At 55.9% G+C, this 24,368-nt stretch overlaps 1 protein-coding gene and 1 long non-coding RNA gene across 2 annotated transcripts; one reads left to right on the forward strand and one right to left on the reverse strand.

The window, feature by feature from the left end:
• Positions 1–8,790: 8,790 nt before the first annotated feature.
• On the reverse strand, positions 8,791–11,195 carry LOC140603934 (uncharacterized). Its single transcript, XR_012006941.1, has 3 exons — positions 10,799–11,195; positions 10,238–10,339; positions 8,791–8,811 (listed from the first exon to the last, which is right to left on the reverse strand). It is a non-coding gene; the product is annotated as an uncharacterized lncRNA (long non-coding RNA).
• Positions 11,196–12,944: 1,749 nt separating this feature from the next.
• On the forward strand, positions 12,945–24,060 carry GML (glycosylphosphatidylinositol anchored molecule like). Its single transcript, XM_072775686.1, has 5 exons — positions 12,945–12,965; positions 13,253–14,220; positions 15,911–16,005; positions 16,484–16,591; positions 23,606–24,060. The coding sequence occupies exons 1-5, from the start codon at positions 12,945–12,947 to the stop codon at positions 23,893–23,895; spliced, it is 1,482 nt and encodes a 493-aa protein (XP_072631787.1). The 3' UTR covers positions 23,896–24,060.
• The last annotated feature ends 308 nt before the right edge of the window (positions 24,061–24,368 follow it).

A 24,368-nucleotide genomic window follows, 5' to 3' on the forward strand; every position in this document is an offset into this window, starting at 1 on the left:
GGGCGTCACCAGCCCCCCATGCCCGCCGCCAAGCACAGCAGGCAGAGCCACCTCAGGAGGGCAGGTGACGGTCACGGGTGGCAAAAGAATCAGAGGTAGCAAGTTCTGAGTATCACCTCTGTTGTGACATAATTTATTAAATTTTAAGGTGATCTAGGTCAATTTGACATATGACCATCCTTCACGAAAGCTCCCCAAATTCTTTTTTTATTTAAGATTTTTATGTTAAATACAGGAGAGACACAGAGAGAGGCAGAGACCCAGGCAGAGGGAGGAGCAGGCTTCCTGAGGGGAGCCCACGCGGGACTCCATCCCGGGACCCCTGGATCACGCCCTGGGCTGAAGGCAGACACTCAACCGCTGAGCCACCCAGGCATCCCAAAGCTCCCGGTGCATGGAGCCTGCTTCTCCCTCTGCCTGTGTCTCTGCCTCTCTCTCTCTCTGTGCCTATCATACATAAATAAATTTAAAAAAAAAAATTTAAAAAAAAAAAAAAGAAAATTGAACAGCTGGCTCCGGAGCACAGCACTGCTGTCGCTGCGTGTCCCTGCAGTGGTGGGGGGAGAGGAGGGGAGGCAGCCGGTGGCGGAGGATGGGGTAAGGGAAGAAAGCAGGCGGAGAGAACACCAAGCAGGAAAGTAATGTGGAAGGGGAGGCACAAGGGCAGGGTGGCGCCAGGGGCCGGGGTGGCCTAGAGGCGAGGTCCACGGTGTGGTCTATGGAGAGGGCAGGCCGGCGGCACCTGGGGCCGTTGGCACCGTGGGGACTGTGGCCGGGGTCCCCCAACCACACGGAGGCTGCTGAGACAGCACAGGCGCAAAAGACCACAAGCTGTACGATGAATTCAGCTGCCGGACTCTGGACTTGAACGTATTTTCTTTCTTTTTCCTTTTTTTAAAAATATTTTATATATCTATATAGATAGATAATTTATTTGAGAGAGAGAGAGAGAGGGAGGGAGGGAGCAGTGGGAAGGGGCAGAGGGAGAGAGATATATAAGAAATCGCAAGATGTGGCCAAAAAGGTCTGAGAGCTGTGCCCTGACATCACCTAAAGTGAGTGTGAGTACTCAAAGTCCCGCTCACTCAAATTACGTCACACTTAAAATTCAGTGCATCCGCCACACTAACAACCTTTCGAGCACTGAGCACCAGATAGCCAGTTTTGGGGGCTCTCAGCGCCCCAGGCAACCCCAGGTGATGTGGGGTGCGGCCAAGTCTCGGGGGTGTGGCTTCAGATCACAAAAGCTTCCCTTGGCTTCCTGTCTCCCCAACTCCACACAAACCAACACTAATGCTTAGGGTGTCTGATGTGGCAGGGACAACGATTCCTTTACTTGAAAACCAAACATGCCTCTTAAGTTCCCCTCATCTAAGTGGCCCCGTGGGGTGACCAGAACCCCATCGTCCTCTGCCATAAAGAAGACCAAGAGCAGGGACGCCTGGGGGGCTCAGTAGTTGAGCAGCTGCCTTCGGCTTAGGGTGTGATCCCGGGGTCCTGGGATCGAGTCCATAGGGCTCCCTGTTTGGAGCCTGCTTCTCCCTCTGCTTGTGTCTCTGCCTCTCTCTGTGTTTCTCCTGAATAAATAAATAAAAATCTTTAGAATAAGAATAAGAATAAGAATACGACAACGACGACCAAGAGCAGGTGGAGGCTTTGACTGTGAGTGAGCAGACCCACCACAGAACTTTCCGCCTATCTCCGCTCCTTCTGGAGCCCTGGACCAGTTTCCAATATATCTAATGAGATAAGGAGCTGCCCAGCAGGGAGGCACCAGAGCCTGTCAAATGGGCTGATCGAACCATTTCTTTTTTCTATTAAAGTGTCCCAAAGGGAAGGGAGGTCTCCAGCTGGGCTTTTACCCTCATGGCAAGTTTGAAACACGCGTGCAACCGTGCGGCCTTCCTCTCCTCACCCGTGAGATGCAGGGCTGAGTGAGGAATGAGAGCTCACCCCACAGCACTCATCTATTCATCATTGGCCCCGAAGAAGTGGCTGCCTCCCGTCTCAGGGGGTTCCCCGTAACAAGCGCTGGGTTCTGGGTGGTTTAACAAAGTCTGTGTCATCGGGGAGACTCTTATTCAAATGGAACCTTGCAGCACGCACGGGGCTCGACTTTTGCACTAGCATCGCTCCTTTGAGTTCCATTCAGGTTGTTGCCTGTATCACTGGCTCATCCCTTTCATTGCTGAGAAGTGTTCCGCAGCGTGGATGGACCCCAGCTGGTCTGACCACTTGCCCACTGGACGGTATTTAACTTGTTTCCCGTTTTTGTTTTTTTTTTAAGATTTTATTTATTCATGAGAAACCCAGAGAGAGGCACAGAGACACAGGCAGAGGGAGAAGCAGGCTCCCTGCGGGGAGCCTGATGCAGGACTTGATTCCGGGACCTGGGGTTCATGACCTGGGCTGAAGGCAGACGATCAACCGCTGAGCCCTCCAGGCAGGCCTCTGCTCCTCTGCTCCATTTTCTTTCTTTCTTTTTTTTTTTTTTTTAAAGATTGATTGATTGATTGATTGATTTACGATAGACCTAGAGAGAGAGAGAGGCAGAGACACAGGCAGAGGGAGAAGCAGGCTCCCTGCAAGAAGCCCGACGCAGGACTCCATCCCAGGACCCCGGGGTCACGCCCTGGGCTGGAGGCAGGCGCTCAACCACTGAGCCCCTGGGGCATCCCAATACATGATTTTAGATAATAAATTTCTCCTTATGAGCAGTCATTAGCAGTAAACCACAAATAATAATGTATTACCGTTCATTTTAAAAATAAATGTACCGGTTACTTTACCAGCAAAAAATGCGGTTATTGGAGGACAGGAAAATATTGCAAGGCAGGACCAGCAGCTTCTTTTAGCCGGGAAAGGAGGAGCTGTTGTAAACTGAAAGCCCATCGAACGAAACTGGGAGCTGGAAGTAAAGCGATTTCTCATTGGCTGGGCTGTTGCTTGGCGACTTTCCTCCCTCCTCCGCTGGAGAGTCTCGGGGTGCAAGGCGCAGGGCCTGCGGAAGCACCTGCAGTTGACCAGGGCAGGCGGGAAGCGAGAGCTCCCCTGCTGGCCTCCCCTCTGCATCTAAACAAAATTTCCTTTTTTTCATTTCACATTATGTACACATTTAATATAAATATGTTCAAACTTCCATTGTCATTGTTTTGAGTTTTAGGATAGTTAGAAATGTTCATTACCAAACATTGGGAATATTTAAATTTTTGTTACTGGTTTTCTACTTAATATCACGATGGTCAGAACACACTCGAGATTATTTCAATCCATTGAAATTGTCGAGAATTGCTTTATATCCAGCATATAGGGAAATTTTTGGTAAATACTCCATATCTGCTTGAAAAACCGGAGTTTTCAGCTGTTGAATGCAGCGCTCTCTATATGTCATTGGGCCAAGGTTGTTAATCCTGATGTTCAAATATTCTACCTCTTTATTAATTTGCTGGCTTGTTTCATCACAGAGAAATATACTGAAATCTACCATTTCATCTTTTATTTCTGTTGATGTTTGCTTGATAGGTTTTGAGGCTCTGAATAGCTGCATACAAATGTAGAATTATATGGTCGGCCTGTTGCGTGTGCCCTTTTGCTCTTATGAAAAGCTGTGCATTATAGCAACGCCCAGGTGCTGCCTCACCCTCACACTAGAAGGGCTAGCCGACTTCCTCTGGGTACTTTTGTGTCCTGTGCCAGGCCCCAAGCAGAGCTCGGCGAGCCCCCCCCCCCCCACACACCCCCTGCAGCCCTCTCTGTGGCAGGGACTGCCTGCAGGCTGCTGGGGGCACCAGACGGAGTAGGTGGCGGGGGGGGGGGGGGGGGGGGGGCGGGGGGCGGGGGAGGGGGGCGCTGCCCTGCGCACCTGCAGACCCGGTTGCGGCTTCTCCGTCGTCGCAGCTAGTACAGTAGCACCCCCGAGACCCAGGCCCCGGCCTCACCCCTCCGGGGGTCAGGGTCCCCCCAGCCCTCCCCCGGCCTCGGCCTCACCCCTCCGCAGGATTGCACGTTCCGTGGGGCTTTAATTTTTATGAATCCGGACTTGCTCACTCTAAGTCAGCACCAGGAGTGAAGCCACTGGGCTAATGGGCTAATCGTGTTCCCTTCCTGCAGGGCTGGCAGCCTGAAGGCCAGTCTAGCAACTTGTTTTTATAGGACCTGAGAGCCAAAAATCGTTTTTTACATATTCACTGTTGGGAGAGAGGAAGAGTCTTTCGTGGAAGTTGTGTGAAATTCTCTTGTATCCTATCCAGATCTCGAACCACTTTGTAAGCCATGGGAAAACCAGGACGCCTTTGGTCTTCCTCAACCCCCTCCCGCCTGGGGTGCCGTCTTTGACTTCCCGGTAAGGAACGACGGTTGTGCCGCTGCCCCTGAGGTTTGCCTTGATTTCTCTGCACGTTGGGCCCCTCTTGTTCCTGCCACAAAATGAGGCCCAAGTGGGCTGAACGACAGCTTCCCCCCAGGCCTGGAGGCCGGCGGGTCGAGTCTAGATGCCAGCTGCTTCGGGTCCTGGCGAGGACCTGCTTCCTGGCCTGTGCCCCCTTCTCCCTGGGGCGGGGACACCACTCTCTGGTGTCTCCCCTTCAAGGATACGGATTCCTTTGGCTCAGGGCATCACCTTAGGGCCTCGGGCAACCTTAATTCCTTAATCCAGTCACACTTGACATTAGGATGTCAACGAAGGAATTTCCAGGCACCATAGCTCAGCCCATACACACCACATATTAACATCACTCTTCGTGATTCTGTCCCTCTGGGATTATTGTCACTCCCCTTAAAGAATGTTTATTTGGTGTTTCTTTTTTTTTTTTTTTTTTTTATGATAGTCACAGAGAGAGAGAGAGAGAGGCAGAGACACAGGCAGAGGGAGAAGCAGGCTCCATGCACCAGGAGCCTGATGTGGGATTCGATCCCGGGTCTCCAGGATCGCGCCCTGGGCCAAAGGCAGGCGCTAAACCGCTGTGCCACCCAGGGATCCCTATTTGGTGTTTCTTTAGTAAGGATCAATGGTGAACCATTTGAGGTTTGTTGGTTTATTTATTTTTTAATCAGAAAATACTTTTTAAGTATTCAATTCCAGGCTAATTTTTGGTTATTTTCCCTCAGCACTTTGGAGGGAAGAATGCCTCATATTCCGACTTCCATACTGAAGCTGGGAGCTACGCAAAGTGTAACTGCTCATCTGTCCTAGATCTTTTCTCCCAGGCAGCCTCTACTACTTCCCCTGGGCTTTGAAATCCTGAAGCTCTACCCTAAATGTGTCTCAGCGCAGATCAGTTGTGATTGCTCGTTCTGAGCATTTCTGTCTTACATCAATTTGGAAAACTCACCCATTGCTCTTTTAATATGGCCTGGGTTCCATTCTCTCCGATCCTTTCTGGGGTCCCGCCTCCTGCCTCAGACTATCTCCTCTTCCGGCTCTTCTAGGCTGTTCTGCGTATCTTTGATCTCTTTTTTATTTCTAGGCTGCATTGTAATAATCGGTTAATGTCAAATTCCACTGTTTTACTCTCCATGGATGTGTAACCTGTTGTTATCCCTCGTGTTTTTATATTCTCTGGTTATAGTTCTCATTTCTAGAAATTTCTCTTTAGGTTTCCTCCCCCTCTCCCTCCTTCCCTTCCATCCTTCCTTCCTTATTTCTTTCTTGTGTGTGTGAGGCCCACCTAATATTTTTTCATTGAAGGCTCTTTTAGATCTTTTTATTTTTTTTTTATTTTTTATTTATGATAGTCACAGAGAGAGAGAGAGAAGCAGAGACACAGGCAGAGGGAGAAGCAGGCTCCATGCACCGGGAGCCTGACGTGGGATTCGATCCCGGGTGTCCAGGATCGCGCCCTGGGCCAAAGGCAGGCGCCAAACCGCTGCGCCACCCAGGGATCCCTAGATCTTTTTAAAATGCTCTTAAATATCTTTAAGGAAATCTGTTTTATATTCTGTATTATTTCCAATGTTGGGTGCCCTACTTATATTGTTTCTAGTTTTCACATTATGTACACATTTCTTTTGTAAATTTTGTTATTTTAGCAGGTATTAATGATGTGATACCGGAGAGATTCTATGACTTCTGAGGTGAGGGCTGTTGACCTTCAAAATAAAAGTGATGTTGCTGGCAAAATGGGTGTATTCGGAGAACTGCAGCCACGACAAGCATGTACCTCAGGCTGGTCCCCCAACCTCAGAGGAGGAACTTTCTGTCCGGGTGAAGGAGGAAGAAGCTGGGAGGGTGGTTTTGAAGGACAGTCCACTGGAGAAAAGCCGGGCTTTGGGCTGACGCTGGGATCTGGCGCAGAGCTGCAGGGGTGCGGTTGATCTCTTGGGGAGCCCCATCATTCCCTCCGGGGCTGCAACTCAGGACTATCTCCGCCTGAGGATGCCTCTCGAATCTGTAATAATTTTAATTCCTCTGGACTAGTCAGGTGTGAGAGTGCCTCCTGCTGGCCTCCCTGACACGATTTTAGTGAGGTGTCCTTCATTTACTTTCACCGAGTATACTCCCTCAGAGAGGATTTTCCTTTGTTTTTACACAGTAGAGACCTAGAACAACGGTGGCTTACCACTTCATACTTATTTCTTGTATTGGACTTCACGGAATAAACCAGAACTGGAAACACAAACCCCAAAGTTACATGAGGGCTTTCGATTTTCAGAGGAAAGTCTCTGTATATGTTTCTCTCAATGCAGACTTAGTACTGACATGTTTCCGTGTGCAGCTAGGTTTTTCTAGTTTCTAATTCTAGTTGAATTTGAGGTCTCTCTCTCTCCTCTGAAGCTCCTCACTTGTGGTTCTCACTTTCATGTCCTATCTAATGCTGACCCAGTACATTAGTCACTCCCTCACAACTGACTCTAGGTGACCAGAGAAAAGCAAGTATCCTGCGGGCAGATGCCAGCTCCAGGACTTGCTAATTATGTATTGTCATGATCCAGTTTCTTTTTTCTCTTCCTTTTTTCTTAATTTTGTCTCTGATATGTTCAAATTGACATCACATAGAGTTGAAACGTACTTAAAATATATTTTATTCAACATTTTAAAGTGTATTATAATAGCAGGAATTTAGGCTATCTACTGAGGCATATGGCCAGGTAAAACCTTTCGATACTGCTTATTTTTCGTGTTTTATTATATGGCTTAGCCCTCCATGCTAATAATGTCTGATTGTACTCAAAATAGTGTAGACTATATACTAACCAAGTTTTCCAGTTTTTTTTTTTTTTTTAAGATTTTATTCATCCATCCATGAGAGACAGAGCGAGGCAGAGACACAGGCAGAGGGAGAAGCAGGCTCCATGCAGGAAACCCGATGTGGGACTCGACCCCAGCACTCCAAGATCATGCCCCGGGCCGAAGGCAGAGGCTAAACCGCTGAGCCACCCAGGGATCCCCGTTTTCCAGTTTAAATGGACATTCAATGTGTCACCATTAAGAATGTTTGTTTTAGGTTTCAGGTAGGTAACTTCTAATAAATTATTGGTATTTCCTTCCCTTCCACAATTTTTACAAAAGCACATTAGATGAATGTTGAAGATCATACATCCCTACCCTGAATCCTCTGATGAGAGTGAGCGACGTCTTTGTGTAAGATTGAAGCATTCTCACCTTTCCGAAGTAAGCTGCGCTCAGTCACAACCTATCCACAACTTTGATTTGCCCTGGGCTCAATTAGCTAATATTTATCTTTTGTTCGCAATTATGCTCATCCCAGCATTCGTGGGCCATTATGTCTTGTGGCTGTATCCAAACTGTAACAGGAGGAGTTAGTAGGGGGCTGCTGAGTACTGGGGACAGGATGACGTTTCAGACAGCAGACATGCTTGTTCCAATCTGCAGAGGCTGCTGCTAACCTGTGTGTTCAGGAACGTGACAGCAGCTCCCTGTGCGTCAGTCAGGACTGGGGAGTGCCGGGCAGCTCACCACAGGCAAGGTCTGCAGCCTCTCTCCTCCCTAGCACCTCCCGTGGGACCTGTGGTGACCCATCCAGTTCAAACATCAGAGGAGAGGGCCTGGCAACCAGCTCATGGTGCCTCAAGAAACTAGTTCCACCTAAAAGATGGCTTCCTACACTCCAAGGGGACCCGCAACTTCTCTTTCCCTCCGTGGTTGAAGGCTCCACACAAGGACACCTGGGTGGCTCAGCCACTGGGAGTCTGCCTTCGGCCCAGGGCATGATCCTGGAGACCCGGGATCGAGTCCCACGTCCGGCTCACTGCATGGAGCCTGCATCCCCCTCTGCCTGTGTCTCTGCCTCTCTCTCTCTCTCTCTCTCTGTCGCTCATGAATAAATAAAATCTTTTTTAAAAATAAATAAAATTAAAAAAAAAGACACACTCACAGTGGGATCATGTCAGAGGCTTTGGACTCACCCCAAGGCAGGCTGTGGGCCCCGCCCCCGGTCCTAAGGCCCCTCAGAGGCAGACGGTGAGTCAGTGGGTGGAAAACAAGTTTAATGCCACAGGTTCCAAGCATGAGCAGCAGGTCCACGTCATCTGTGCCACCTGCAGAAGGTGGGCCCGAGCCATGCTCTGTGGGTCACGGCAACCTGAGGCCCGCGAGCCCCGGGGACAGCATGAGGAGGGGCACCAGCCAGGCACTGCTGCTCCTCACGTCGCTCGCTCTCCCAGATTGTCTAAAATCTGGATCCCGGATCTCCGGTGCTTCTGTATTACATAACATGTCTGAGCAGCATCTCGTATACAGAAAAGGCATAGGCTTTATGAGGACAAAGGACTTGACTATACGACCGAGCTGTTCAACTGTTGGACATTTCTTCGAGCACTGCTTTGAAACATAGAAGAAACGTGGATATACTCCTAGAAACAAATAAGAAAGAGAGAAATGAATGCCGTGAATCGAAAGCAGGTCCCCCAGAGCACCTCCTGCCTGTACCCACCCAGCCCTGACCCACTCGGGGTGCCCCCGCTCAGAGGCTCCTGGTTAAAGAGGCCCCTCCATCCAGGGGGGAATCTGGAGCCACCGCCCAGGCGGATCGGCTCAGCCTCTGTGATCAGAGTGCTTCCGGGAGGCTTGGCTGCAGAGTGGCCTCGAGAGGTGCCCCCACCCCCGGCCTGTCCACGCCCACCGGGAGCCTGGGCCTGGGCTCTCCCTTTGGGACCTTACCGGCTCCTGGGCCTCAGCTTCTCACTACCAGGTGCACGGGCCTCTGAAACCCCGGGCGCACGTGCGAGCTCGGACTCTTGCCCGTCCTCGCCACTGCCCGGGGCTCAGCGCTGGCCTCTGGACGAGCCGCCACCCAGGGCCCGGGAGCCAGCGCTGTCGCCGTGCACCTGCACGGGCAGCAGGGTCGGCACTGTCCGCGGGGCCCTCTTCTGGCTTCACCTCATCGGCAGTTCCTCGTGCTCATCGCGTCCCCCCAGGAGCCTGTGAGGTCTGTGCGGGGCATGTGCGCGGGCCCTCCCGAAGCGGCTGCCAGACTGCCTCTGATCTGGGGAGCCCTGACCTGGCCACGCCCTGGGGTGCCGGCCTCCAGACTCCTCTTTGGGGGGAAGGGCTTCGTGTGGCCAGAGGCTCTTGGGGGATTCACACGCGACTGAGTGATGGTCTCCACACATCTTCCAGCACACGCATTCCTTCCAGAACATACGGCAGCCCGCGGCCCTACTCGGTGGCTCTCACGTAAAAGCTACTCTCCGAGGGACAGGGGACATCGTTAACACATCGTTCATTCAAAAATGAGTACAGGTCAGGCCGCCTGGCGGCTCAGACTGTTGAGCGTCTGACTCTGTTTCGACTCAGCTCCTGATCTCGGCGTCGAGAGGTCGGGCCTCGTGTTGGGCTCCAGGCTCAGCAGAGTCGGCTTGGGACTCTCTCTCCCTGCGCCCCTGCCCAGGTGCATGCACCACCTGAGCTTCCTCTCCCTCTCCTTCTCCCTCTCCCTCTCCCTCTCTCGGGTACTTAAGTAAATGCTTAGCAAAATAAAAATGGACACAAATACACCTCTGCTGCTTTCTTCCTACACCCACTATTTCCTCTTTCCCACTCTTGGGGGTCGACCCCGGGGTGGCACTGGTCCTCCGCAAGCTGGTCTCCTCGGCCACCTGCTTCCTTCCAGTCCTGGTCACAGGATCTTGTTCTCCAATTGTTTTTTTTTTTACTCCAATTTTTTTTAAACGTGACTTTTGATTAGTTATTCCTTGAGAAGAAAAACATGACATACCCTAGTTCCTGCAGGTTATTACTGATCTGCCAGCAAACCCCAAAATGAACTGAGATACTCACTCAGGGCAATAGAGGCACACAAGTGTATTCCCTCCGGACATTCTGTTGGATTCTGGCATTTGAAACTATGCTCCTTCTCACAAACATGACACCTCAGCAGGCCTGAAAGGGGAAATGAACACGAAGTGGAACGTTCCAGTCTCCAATCCTATGAGGTGAACGCCCACCATCCCCTCCCTCCTCCACGTGACCACAACCAGTGGGTCCGAGTCCTCGGTCTTCTCTCCTGGGGTTTACTCCGCCTCCCCCAGGCTGACCCACACCCAGACACCATGCACGGCCACACACACACGCACACACACACAGCACTGCACCCGCACAGCCTCACCGCAGCCTGCGCACGCACGCCTTCCCGCACAAGCATGCTCCCCACACTCACAGGCCTGGCGTCTCAAGCTCGGGGGCTCAGGAGACTGGCCGGCTGCTCTTGCGGGCCCTCCCCACTGGCCTCCCGGCCCAGCTAACCGCCTCCAGCACCCGCTGCACCCTCCTCGACCCCCGGGGCCTGCACCCTGGCCCCCATGCCGTTGCCCACTGTTGGGTCACTATGAGGACAGTTACCCACTCCCAGGAGAGAGCCGGTCAACCTCTCGCGGCGGTGCCAGTCCTCCGAGACAACGCTGGAGGGTCCCAGAAGGACCAGGTGGGCTTAGCTCCCCCGATGGCTCCCAGGAAGACAGTGAGAGGGGACACCGTGGGGACCACGGGGTGCTGTGGGGGACACCGGGATTCCGGCCATGACTACGCCTGCCCCCCCTTGGCGGGGGGCCCAACACTAAGAGGCTGCCCCATCAGGTGTCCCTATCTGTGGGCCACTCTCCTGACGCTGTCCTGCTCCCAGCTGCCTGTGCTCTTCCCATCCAGAACCAGCTGGGGCTGTGGGGGCGACTGGCCGGGTGGCCACTCTGTGTCCCAGACTCATCATGGCCTGCCTCCTCACAGCAGGAGGCCGAGGGACCCAGCCTTACCCTGTGTTCCTGACACGGTGACATTGGTCTCCACCCTCGGCAGGTCCACGAGCAGGAGCAAAGCAAGGAGAATCATCATTTCCCGCGGTGCCTGGGCCTGGACGCAAGGAGCGGGCACACGTGGTCAGCTCTGGGGTCCCAGGGTTACTACGCTTGGCTGCCTCTGTGTCCACCCCAGGGCCACGGGTGGCCGGGTGGTCTTCCTGGGACGGCGGGCACCTCCTGGCGCATCCCCTGGGCTGGCAAGCTGGTATATGCCCGACCGTCCATGCCAACCAGATCCCGGATCCGGCCCCAACCCGACCACTCCCAGCCCTGCCCCCTGACACCACCCCCGCCCCCAGCACAGCAGCCACCCAGGCCCGGCCCCACGTGCCCAACCGCGGCACCAGAAAGTGAAGCCACTGACTTTCCTCAAAGGATGGGTCCTTTGTTTTCGACTCCCTCAGGGACACTCTCCACGTTGGGGTTCTCACCCTACTGATCCTAATACAAGCAGTGGCTGGGTATGTGAGTGACGCGCTGCCCCTGCTCTTTTATTTTATTTTTTTTAAGATTTTATTTATCTATCCGTGAGAGACACAGAGAAGCAGAAACACAGGCAGGGGGAGAAGCAGGTCCTGCAGGGAGCCCGACGCGGGCCTCGATCCCCAGACCTGGGATCACGACCTGAGCCTAAGGCAGGATGTCCAACCGAAGAGCCACCCAGGCGTCCCTGTCCCTGTTCTTTTGAACGTTTCTTTTGATAGCTCAATTCTGTACTTTTGGTGCGGTTTTACCTTCACACGTAGATCTTTTGAAGCAACTTTCCTTCTCCCTGTTGCCCGACTGACTCTACTCCCCGTTTGTCACTTCCCCATGGAGCCGTGTCCTTCCTGGTCACCCGATGAATCATGGCCGTTTGCAGGCAGTGAGCCTGTCCCCCTCTCCTGTCTCCGGGTCCCTTCCTTACTTCCATGATCTCTCCCCCCCCCGCCCCCCAGGAGGCGGCAGCCGGAAGCATGGAGCCCTACCCGTTGGGAGCTGGGCACCATCGTTCCCAGAAGAAAACACTGGCCGAACCGAAAACCAAACACAGCTCTAGGCCCCTCGGAGAACTGGGGTCACAGAACTGACAGCGCCCAATCCCGTGAGCGAGGTGCAGCCCGCGACGAGCCCCGAAAGCCCCTTACCTGCAGCAGAAGCTGCCGGAGCCTGAGGCCGGGAGCAGCGCTCACATGCAATTGTGCCCAAGTGCTGGAGGCGGGCTGTGAACAGCAGTGCCCGGGAGTCCCCCGCGCCCAAGAGCCCACGACCAGCCTCGGGCACTTGGCCACCAAGCCCTTTCTTCTTCTTTTGAAAGGACAGCAGCTGCGAGTGCCACAGAACACACCCTCCGTCCTGGGAGCGAGGCCTGGGGAAGATGTGAGCCGAAACCGGACGCACAAACCGGCTCGCTCAGGGACGTGACACCTAAGGGCACTAGAGCTACAGCTGACATCCCACAGAGTCCCGGTCCCAGGGCCCGGCACGCGAAGCCTCACGCTCAGGGCCCGTCTCCCCCACGGCCTATTAACGCCCACCGCGGGCCCACTGTCAGCCGGAAGACCAGGCGAGCCCGGAGCCAAGGAAACAGCTTCCAGAGGCCAAGGCAGCGGGAGGACAAGACCTCTACAACAGAGACGTCCCCGTCACGGGACAAGCGACGGGAAGGGACCAGGATCGGGACCCGCAGAGCGCCAAAGAAAAGAAAGCAGACGATGCGTGAGAACCTGTGTACCGTGGGTGTGCAGACGGAAGGTCTGCGAGTCACAGCGAGGTCTGGAGCCCACAACCACCGTGGCGGACACGAGCAACGCTGCCCACGGCGCCTCAGTGGACTCACAGCCACGGGGACCCGGGGAGCCTGAAGCCACGTCACAGCCATCTCCCCAGAGCGACCCCAAGACGGAAATTGAGAACACAGATCACCCCACGCGTGCGGGCCCGTGCTCCTGAGCAACACAGGGCCGTTGCAAGGCCCGGGGAGGAGCAGAGAAGGGCCCAGAAGAACCCCCTGTAGTCCTAGCGGCACGTCAACCGCCAAGGGCTTTCCAGCGCTCCTCCTGAGCGACACGACCCTGACGACGGTGGAAGCCGAGCCACCACGCCGGGTGCCGCGGCCGAAACCGACACCGAGAGGCCCGCACACGCGCCGGCACCCAGCCCGGCACGTGCACACGGCAGCGAGTCGAGGTGCAAACGTGAAGGAACGCGGCGCCCAGACCCAGGCAGAGGACGGCGAGGACCCGGGAAGGGGAGCCGCGCTGCCCCTCGCGTCAGGCAGCCCGCAAGCCCCGGCGCGGTGACCCGCGGCGAGGCTCGTAGCCAAGGCGTGCGCCTCTGGAACCTGCACCTGCAGGAACGGACCCTCCACGCGCCGCACGACGGGGTCTGGGCAGCGCCGCCCGGGCGGGACGGCGGCCCCGCGGTCGTGCGTGTCCCCAGCCCGGGCGGGACGGCGGCCCCGCGGTCGTGCGTGTCCCCAGCCCGGGCGGGACGGCGGCCCCGCCTTCCTAGCAGAGCCCGGCGGAGGCGGCGCAGGGGCGGCCCCGGGAGCGGGCGCACAGCACGGCCCGGAGCGCGAGCGCCACGGCCCAGAGCACGACACGCGGAAGCAGGCCAGGGCCGGGGGCGGGTGCACGCCGCCGCGGAGCCCCGCCCACGCCAGAACCTTCTGGAACCCGCGGCCGCGCCGCCCGCACCGCACCTGCTGTCAGGGACGTCGCGCTGCCAGCCCCGGGGGCTCAGCCCAGGACCTCCGGGAACCTTCTGGAACGGAACCTGCCGGGGGCGGGGGCGGGGGCGGGGGCGGGGCGTCCTGCCCGCGGACCCTTCTAGAAGGCCTCGGCCCAGGGCGCGTGCGCAGCGGCGCAGGGCCTGGCGGGACTCGAGCGGCCGGAGACCCCGAGGGGACGCGCCGCCGGGGGAGCGCAGTGTGGGCCTGAGCGTCGTCGCGCTCGCGGGTGGCGGCCGAGCCTCCGAAGGTTCTGGAAGGTCGCCTTGGGGCCGCGTGTGCGCGGGAGGAGCAGGGGCTGCGGGGGGCGGGGGGGACGGCGGGACGGTCTTGAGGGTCCACGGAGCGCGCCAACCTACCGGGCGCCCTCCCCCGACGGCCCCACCCCCGGGTCCCCTCCCCACCCCCCGGTCCCCTCCGAGGGCCCCACTCCCGGTCCCCGAGCCCGACGGCCCCACCCCCGGGTCCCCTCCCCACTTCCCGGTCCCCTCCCCACCCCCCGGTCCCCTCCCCCGACGGCCCCACCCCTCGGGTCGCCTCCCCCGACGGCCCCACCCCCGGGTCCCCTCCCCACTCCCCGGTCCCCTCCTCCGACGGCCCCACTCCCGGTCCCCGAGCCCGACGGCCCCACCCCCGGGTCCCCTCCCCACCCCCCGGTCCCCTCCCCCGACGGCCCCACCCCCGGGTCCCCTCCCCCCGACGGGCCCCACCCCTCGGGGCCCCTCCCCCGACGGCCCCACCCCCGGGTCCCCTCCCCACTCCCCGGTCCCCTCCTCCGACGGCCCCACTCCCGGTCCCCGGGCCCGACGGCCCAACCCCCCGGGTCCCCTCCACTGACTGGCCCCACCCCGAGGGTCGCCTCCCCCGACTGGCCCCACCCCCCGGGTCGCCTCCCCCGTCGGCCCCACCCCCCGGTACCCTCCCCCGACGGGCCCGACCCCCGTACCCTCCCCCGATGGCCCCACCCCCTGGTCCCCTCCCCCCGACGGGCCCCACCCCCCGGAGCCCCTCCCCCGACGGCCCCACCCCCGGGTCGCCTCCCCCCACCGCCCCACCCCCCGGTACCCTCCCCCGACGGGCCCCAACCCACGGGTGGACTCCCACGACGGGCCCCAACGCCCGGGTCGCCTCCCACGACCGGACCCCACCCCCCGTGTCGCCTCCCCCGACGGGCCCCACCTCCCAGTTCTGGCTCCCATACCCCGACGGGCCCCACCCCCCTGTGCCCTCCCCTGATGGGCCCCAGCTGCCGGGCGCCCTCCTCCGATGGGCAGGTCCTAACCTAGTCACGTGCCCCCACATGACTCAGGGTCACTCCCAGAGACTTAGGCCCCCCCCCCCCCCCCCCCGCTGGAGGTCAGTGATTCCCGACCAGCACCCTTGCCCCTGAGGCTCTGCTGTGGGGGCTCAGCCGTCCCCAATGTGCACCTCGGGGTCCGCTGATCGTGTGCAGGCACTGGAGTGGCAGGAGGTTCCCGGGGCGCACTGCTGATCCTATGCAAGTGAGGCCTGCGCTGTCCACGCTGCACTCACCTCCCATCCCTTGGGTGTGCGCATGCTGGCAGAACAGGAAATAGCTGGGTGCACGGCGCCCCGCCGGTGCCCATGGTGCTCCCGAGGGTGACGGGACAGAAGGGGAATCATCGGGGGCCTCAGGGAGCCCGGGGCAGGGGCAGCACCAGAAGCGGGCTGCGTGGGCTCAGCTCTGCGGGTGGAGGGGAGGGGGCGTCCCCTGGAGGGCCCGGCAGTGGGGAGAGGCAGTGCTGTGGGTCTGCAGGGAGGCAGGTGCAGGTGGGGAGGCGGCGGAGAGCTGCGCGCAGGTGGCTGGTGCTGCTGCCGGCTGCTGACCCTCCCGGGAGCCCTGCACCCTGCACCCTGCACACACGCACCCCGGGAGGTGCTCTCGGCCCCCGCGGAGCTGCCCACACGTGCACTGTCTCCTCGTCGTAGGTTCCAGTCCCTGCAGGAAACGATGCTCTTCTGGACCTTGCTCCTCGCCGTCGGGTTGCCCTTGGTCAGCAATCAAAACGAATCCGTGTCCGCTTGTGAGTGTCAGAGCCTCTTGCGGGGTTGGAGGCGACAAGAATTTAGTGTCCTCCAGAGTCAGGGAAAGGATTCGAGAGGACCTTGTCACCTTAGCCAGCAGGGAGGTCCTTCGTCATGCCCTCGGTGGCACGGGGTGGACTGAGTGCCCCTGAGCTCCAGAGGGTCAGGGGGGCGATTCTAGCCAGAGCCGGCGGAGGTGGCTGAGTCCAGGCACATGGGGGGCTGGGGGCACACGGCCTCTTGTGACTGTCAGGCCTCCTGGGACAGACGAAGCCTGTGTGCAGAGCACAGGGTTGCGTGTCCCGGCCTCTGGGGACAGGAACACCGCCTGGCCCCTGCTGGAAGCTAATCCCTGCCAGAGCAGACGTCCTCTCAGGCAGGGGGTAGGGGTCCGGGGTACGGGGTCCGGGGCCCGGGGTTGGGGTCGGGGGAAGTTGTACGTGGAGCCTGAGCCTGATGCTGCTGAGTCTCTTCCAGGGACCTATAGTTTGAAATGCCACGATTGCTGGGATATCAACAATTTCAACTGTCCTCAAATTAGGACGTGTCCCTATCACATCCGGCGCTGTTTGACCATCTCTATCCGTAAGTACTGCTTTCTCACGCCTTCTGATTTTGTCAGTTTGAGCCCCGGGAACCAATCGGTTCTGTCTCTGCACCGGGCCTAGAGGCCTAGTGTGTGGCCCTGCTCAGGGCGTGTCCCCAGGCCCTGTGCCCCCCAGCGTCCCTCCACATCATCCCCTGCCCTTCTGTGTCCCGAGCCTCCTGCAGAACAGTCCTCTTGCTGCTCCCTCAGGGTTGTGCCAACTGCCGTACCTCGCGGGCATCTGCCCACTGGGGACTCAGGTAGGAGCTCGAATCCGGCCTCTGTCCCTGCACCGGGCACCTGTCCTGTGCGGGTCTCGGCCTGTGAATGGGTGGTGACGTGGCCGGAACGGCCCCATGGTTCTTAACGGGATTGCAGGGCGCCCTCAGCGGGGGCCATCGGGAAACCTCGGAACGCTAGGGCCCGGCGCTTACAAGTCCTAGAGCTGGCAGGGCGGCCTGGAGGCGCACGTCCAAGTCCTGGGGAGCAGAGGAACCGCACGGGCTTGGGGTTCTGCTTTTCTTGGGGTCGAGGCGGGGGACCTAGGGATTCTCGGGCACATCATTCACCGGCGCAGCTAAACCAGAAGGAGAGGAGTTGAGAACGCGGGAGAGGAAAACCAGGAGACCCGAGTGATCACCTCCGGACCCAACCAAGATCTCGAAAGCAGAGGAGCCTCGGGTGGCGTGGGTGTGTGGGTGCTGGCTCTTCACCTGGTCAGCGCCTGGGGGTTGGTTTACTCCGGGTAAAAGTAAACTGGCTTTGCAGCAGGGGGCTTGGCACCCACGGCTTGTCAGGCCCTTGCATCACAGAAGGAGAAGGACCACCACCAGGGCCGCGCTACGGCGGCCTGTCTGGGAGACCCGGGGAGTCGTGCGTGGCCGAGGTGGGATGACTGCTCCCGGGGGCTGGGGACTCTCTTTCCCCGCACCTCACCCTCTATGGCTCTGGGGTATGCTTGGCCCAGAGAGAGCTCGCCTGAGGCCGGCAGGGCTCAGGGAAGAGAGGCCGATGCTCTGGGAGCTCGTTGTGGTCTCACGCAGTGGTGGACGCCAGGGGACTCCAGCCTTCCTCGCTTCGTCCTGCTCCGTATCCAGCCCACCATCCCCGTTGCTGGGCCTCTAGACCAGGAGCGGTTCCTAAGAGCGCGGTAGTTGCTTGGCTGCTGGCCTGCATAGGCGACAGGTGTGTGGACGAGCACTTCAGAGAGTCTCCAGAGGAGTTCCTCTGGGTGGGCCGGAACGGGAGGGCAGAGAAGCGTGGCGTCCGTATTTTCCTGCCCCGTGGGCTCTTTCCCTCGCCCCCCAGCCTGAGCTTTGGGTAGACCTGGTTCCGGACTGGCCTTCTGATCACCAGCCTGCCGTTGAGACTCGTCCGTCTCTCAGCTCCTCCCGCACTCATGGAAGCTAAAACACCTGCGTTTAATAACTCATCCCCGAGGGCTTCGGGGGCTCGCTCGTCCTACGTGACCCTGGTGGACGCCAACGCAGAGAATTTACGAGAGCCTTCAGAGGGCTGCAACGCTCGGATATTTTCTCCTTCATGTGACTTTCTGACTTCGGGGTTGTGCAAGTAAACCAAAGACCTCTACAGAACACTTCCGAACCTCAGACACTGAGATGGCCCCACACTCAGACTCATCGGTGTATCCGTGGCTGGAATGACCAGTCTACAGAACCCAACCGAGAGACCCCAGAACGAGTTCCACACAGATTTACCCACATGATATCGCGCAACGACGCAGACACGGATGCTGGGGAAATAGAGCCTTTCAGCTCGATCTGGCAAAAGTGAACCTTGCCCTAAATCTCAAATCATACAACAAATACCTCAAAGGGCTGCATGAGCTAAATGTAAAATGCAGATATCTAAAACCACAAGAAAAAGACAGCGCATAGGAGAGAACCTTTGGCCTCTCCGGCTACTCAAAGCGTGGGTAACCTTGATGCAAAGGATGACCTACAAACAGGGACCTGGGGACGTGAGATGTCACCAACTGTAGATACTTCTGTGTGGAAGGAGGTCCTGTTCAGAGGAGGGAAAGGCAAAGCTACGGACCGGGAGGGAAAGTATGCAAACGACGTACCTGACGAAACACAGGTCTTGGGTGTATACAGAAGTCTCACAACTCAACAGCAGAAATGCAGACAGCCTCCCGAGAGCAAGGGCAAAGAGATGAAGAGACGTTTCACCGACGTGGGTTCGCGCGTCGCAGATGAACCCACGAGCAGGGTTTCAACATCTTTGGCCGGTAGGGAGATGACCATTGAAAACCACAATTCGAGGTTGGGCATCAGAGTGGCCAAAGTGAAAAATAGTGACCACAGCAAATGCTGGCCAGGGTGGTAAAGAAACGTGGTTTTCATACATTGCCAGTGGCAGTGAAAAATGGGGCAGCCAAGGTGGGGAGCGCAGTCTTGTTTCTTAAAAACTAAATCTGCAGCTCCATACATTCTCCCAGGTTGCACTTCTGAGTATTTTCCCCGGAGTAATTAAATAAAACAACACATGGTTTCTCGCAACTGCTTTATCGGTAACATGTCACCCCTGGAAACATCCTGGCTGCTCTTCAGTGCCTAAAGGGTAAAGAAACCATGGTACATCCACCCCGAGGGTGTTCCTCGGCAGTAAAAAGCGGGTATCGATCCATCAACCTGAATGCGTGTCTGGAGGATGACACTGAAGGAGAAGCAGCCACCTACAGAGGTGACAATCCATGTTCCCTGTTAGAGACCATTCTAGAAATGACCAACTGAGACCAGCGTCTTGTGCACGTGGGTAGGGGAGTCCCTGGCGGGGCATCTTGCTGGGAAAGACGTCAGTGCGTTCATATGAGGGACGAGTGTGGTGATAAAACGGTCTTTTTTCTTTACTATTTTGGAAGCCAGTGTCCTGCTTGGGATACTGCACTGTGGTCTTGCAAGATGTTACCATGGAAGTGACTGAGTAAAGCTACACGGGATCTTTAGGTATTTCCTGCAAGTGCTAGGAATCTACATTATCAAAAGTATAATGTTGAATGGAAAAGCAATTTAGAATCTAACCTGTTATTATTTATGTTAATAATAAAATAGATACAATTAAAAACCCAAGAGTTTCAGAATCAGCAAAAGATATTCTGCTTCATACAGATGTGCTTTTAGAAAAATATTTTATTTTTTCATGACAGAGAGAGAGAGGAGGAGACACAGGCAGAGGGAAAAAGCAGGCTCCATGCAGGGAGCCCGACGTGGGACTCGATCCCGGGTCTCCAGGATCACGCCCTGGGCTGAAGGCAGCGCCAAACCGCTGAGCCACCCGGGCTGCCCCTAGAGATGTACTTTAAAATGAGAATGTAAAAAAGTTTGCAAAACATATATAAACACAGTGTACAACTTAAATATTGGCAGGGGAAAGCTCTTAAGCCCACACAGAAGCAAGGCGAACATTAATACGAGAGCGTTACAGGTGTGATGGGCAACACTGCACAGAGAGGAAGGGGTAAGAAAACCTGGATAAAACCTCTGTGTAGATGCACACGTGCCCCGTAACAGGATGAAGTAACAGAAAATCCTCCATAGGATTTGGGAACTGTAAGTAGATCTGTAAGTAGATCCACAGTCACAGTGTGATTGTCCTTAACACATCTCTCGCCATAGAGTCTAGGTGCTGCAGCAAAGTGACAAAGCTTGCTACAGCTCTACACCCGAGCTGGACGAAGTCTCTGTAAAGGATCAGAGAGCAAACGTGTCAGCTTGGAAAGCCACCTGGTCTTCGTTGCAAGTACCCAGCACTGCCTCTGAGGCCATGGAAGCAGCCAGAGAGGACGAGTAAACATACCCATGGTTCCTTTGTTCCAACAAATCTTTACTGATAGATACAGCTGGTGGACTGGGTTGTCCTGCGGGCTCTTGTTTGTGAACTCTGCTACAGAAGATATGCATAAAGCCGTTCACAAACGAGGAATGGGGGCCCCCTGGGTGGCTCAGCAGTTTGGCGTGTGCCAGGATCGAGTCCCACGTCAGGCTCTCTGCATGGAGCCTCCTTCTCCCTCTGCCTGTCTCTCTCTCTCTCTCTCTCTCTCTCTCTCTCTCTCTCTGTGCCTCTCATGAATAACTAAATAAAATCTTAAAAAAAAAAAAAAAAAAAAGGGATTCCCTGGGTGGCGCAGCGGTTTAGCGCCTGCCTTTGGCCCAGGGCGCGATCCTGGAGACCCGGGATCGAATCCCACGTCGGGCTCCCGGCGCATGGAGCCTGCTTCTCCCTCTGCCTGTGTCTCTGCCTCTCTTTCTCTCTCTCTCGCTTTGTAGATCTCCACGTAAAACTCAAAAGAACAAGGGGCTACTAGGTACCTACTTGCGCAAAGAATACGAACAGTGATTTGAAGGGGCACGTGGACCCCAGTGTTTAGAGCAGCAGTGTCCACAAGACCCGAACTATGGAAAGAGCCCAGATGGGATGGATAAAGAGGATGTGGTCGCTATACAGAGTGGAGTGTTACTCAGCCATCAGAAAGAACGAACTCTTGCCATTGGCCAGGGCGCGGATGCAACTAGAGGGTATCATGCTGAGCGAAATAAGTCCGAGAAAGACAAATGCCATAGGATCTCCTTCATTTGTGGAATTTAAGAAACAAAACACATGAACATAGGGAAAGGGAAGGAAGAACACAATAAGATGAAAACAAAACCATAAGGGACTTTGAATGAAGGAAACAGACCGAGGGTTCTTGCAGGGGAGGAGGGTGGAGACGTGTGCTTACTGGGTCATGGACATTGAGGAGCACGCTTGCTGTAATGAGCACCGGTTGTCACATGCATCTGACGAATCATTGCATTCTATCTCTGAAACCAATCACACGGTATATGTTACCTAAATTGAATTTAAACACCTTTTAAAGATGATAGTTGAGACCACTTTCTAAGGGATCCCTGGGTGGCTCAACGGTTTCACGCCTGCCATCGTCCAGGGCAAGATCCTGGAGACGCGGGATCGAGTCCCACGTCGGGCTCCCCGCATGGAGTCTGCTTCTCCCTCTGCCTGGGTCTCTGCCTCTCGCTCTCTCTGTGTGTGTCTCATGAGTAAATAAAATCTTTTAAAAATAATAATACAATAAATATGTAGATAACAGAAGAGACGGGTTTTTTTTATTCTTTTCAAAGGGAAAGGTAGAATATCTTTGTATCCGTGGGTAATGACAAATTTAAGAAAACTGAACAATTTAGTGGCCGTCACATGTGGGAAGACTTGTAAATGGGATTCCTTAGAAATTCACAACCTCTGCCCCGAGACGATACCGATACGACTGTGAAACTGGAAACGGCAGGTGAAGACCAACCACTTCCCACACTGTGTGCCGAGGGGCTTGTGTTCACTTTATAGAGTGAACTTCATCCTACAAATCAGTAACTGAACTAGCAGATCATTGGGTGGAAATGTGAGCAAAACACTTGAAGGCTGTTTACCAGAAAACGATATCCCAGTGGCTAATAAATATTTGGAAAGATGCCCAACATCGTTGTATCGGTGGAAATGCAACACGAAACCACGACGCAGTAACACCAAAAGGCACCACTGAACATTCACAGGTGACCACTCATGTGGTGGCAAAGGTTTTGAAGTGCACACACTCCTTTGGAGGATAAACAGGTACTAGTGGCCTGGAAAATTCTTCAGCAACATCTGTGAAAGCCAAACATCTGCATCGTAGGACGCCGCGTTACCACCTAGAACTGACGCACTCTCACCTCAAGAGGACAGACTCTTCCCCGCAGTGCTCTCCGGGGGTAGACAACCGCCAGAAAGAGCCCTGATGTCCATCAAGCGTCAAGTGTGGACTATTCGTCAGTAGGCAAGTATACGACTATGAGAGCGAAGCACGCACGACAGTGGGCCACAGCAGGGGGCGATCTCCCAAGCACAGAGTAGAGACAAGAAGCCAGACGCCAAAGCAGACATGCAGGATTTCATATTCACCAAGTTCCAAAGCAGGTAAAACTAACACGGAGGCTTACAAACCCGGACACCACTTCTCTTTGGCCTTGGCTCCTTATGGTGCCTGATGGAGGGACAGAGGCAGGAAACGAGGGTTTTCATCCAGTTCTGTTTCTGGAACTCGATGCTGGTTATACGGTCACGGGCACTTCATGAAAATGCATCCAGCAGTCGCCCTGTGATCATGCGCTCTTCTGTAGAGCGTTGGCCTCTCTAAAGCCTTTGCGTGGCGCGTAAAGCAAAGCAAGTGCCTGGAGCCACATGTTGGTTCCTCCTCTTTAACCCCAGAGCCGTGAACGGATACGTCAACTGTGGCAAGTTCCAGGGAGAAAGAATCGAGTCAACACTGGGGTCACCGGGGGAGCAGGACTCGTGAATGAGGGCGGAGGAATTTCAACTCCAGGCCTCTCAAAGAGGCCTCACGTGGATCCTCACTCAGGTGGCCTTCGTTGGCCGGGGCTGTTGGGTGTGCCCACCAGTGAAGGCGGTCACAGTGGCTGTGCGATCCTGCTTGCGACAGGGCGTCCCGCCTGCGCTGGGGAGCAGGATGGCATTAAGGGTGCATCCACACGTATATTGTGCCAGGAGCCGGGAACACCTGGCTGAGGGGCCCAGGCAGGAGCTCGTCCTCGAGGGGCCGCTGCACATGCAGAAATTCAGGTGAGGGCCACACTTAACGGGGCCACTCCACTTCAGGGACTGCGTGATCCCGTGGGTCATAAGCAATTCTATTTCTAGAGCCCTGGAATTCTTAGGCCAGATAACGAATGGGGAATTCCTGTGTACAGCATGCGCCAAGGTGCCGTCACACTACGTAGGCAGCGCCGGGGCCAGCGATGAGGTGGCGATGTAGACAGAAAAACACCTCCAGGAGAAGTTGTTCACGGACGAACTCGGGTGTTACCAGCGAGGAGTCCCAGGCAACGTAGAAGCGTTTGCAGACGTAGACGGTGGGCAGGGAGGTGGTACTGGGTGGAGGGTGCTTGAATGTTTGCAAGCAGAAACCCTGAAATCAGTGGTTTTCATCTCTACTTTTGTAGGTTTGAATGTTCGGGAACTCTTCGTTTACAAGAACTGTACATACAACTGCACGTTTGTATACCGATCTGAAGAACCTCCTGAAGCCATTAGAATTATGAAAACTAATAGTTTCTATTTTGTTCGTTGTTGTAATGCTATGACTTGCAATGAGGGGGGACCTACCAATTTGGAGAGGGATATCATCCCGGATTACCCAATTGAGGAAGAGTTAGAAGGAGCCGTGCGCTTGGGGGAGTCCACATTTTTCCTGAGCGTTGCTTCCATCCTCGTCAGCAACACACTGACATGAGAGGCCCTCTTGGGGGGGGGGGTCTGGTCTCTCCCCCATTCCTCAGAGCAAGTTCACTCCTCTTCCTCCCTGTGAGCCAGGGACACTGACCCACCGGGCTCCCCGTTGGTGGCTAACCCCTTTCCAGCTTATTTCAAGAAAAGAATAAAGAACATTGTTGTTGGGTGTTGGGTACCGCTCACTGGGAGATTGGGAGATTTCTTGGCGGTTTTAGTATTTGAACAGTTCCTCTATAGACATCGTCTCACAAGTAGACCAAAGCATCCTGTCACTGTAGCAGACAGACATGCAGTCTCCTAATGAACAGCGCGAGAGTGACAGGACAGTGTGCGTGTCAGCTGAAAGAGCAGTCCCAGCTGCGCTCAGGCCCCCGGCACCTGGGCCACCCGGACTCCACGCTTCCCGGCTCAGGTCGGGACGATGGACGCAGGAGAGTGAATTGGCAATAAAGTGGCACCTGGACCAGCAGCGCC

The sequence above is a fragment of the Canis lupus genome, chromosome 14, assembly GCF_048164855.1.
Source record: "Canis lupus baileyi chromosome 14, mCanLup2.hap1, whole genome shotgun sequence".
In the NCBI taxonomy this organism is placed as follows: domain Eukaryota; kingdom Metazoa; phylum Chordata; class Mammalia; order Carnivora; family Canidae; genus Canis; species Canis lupus.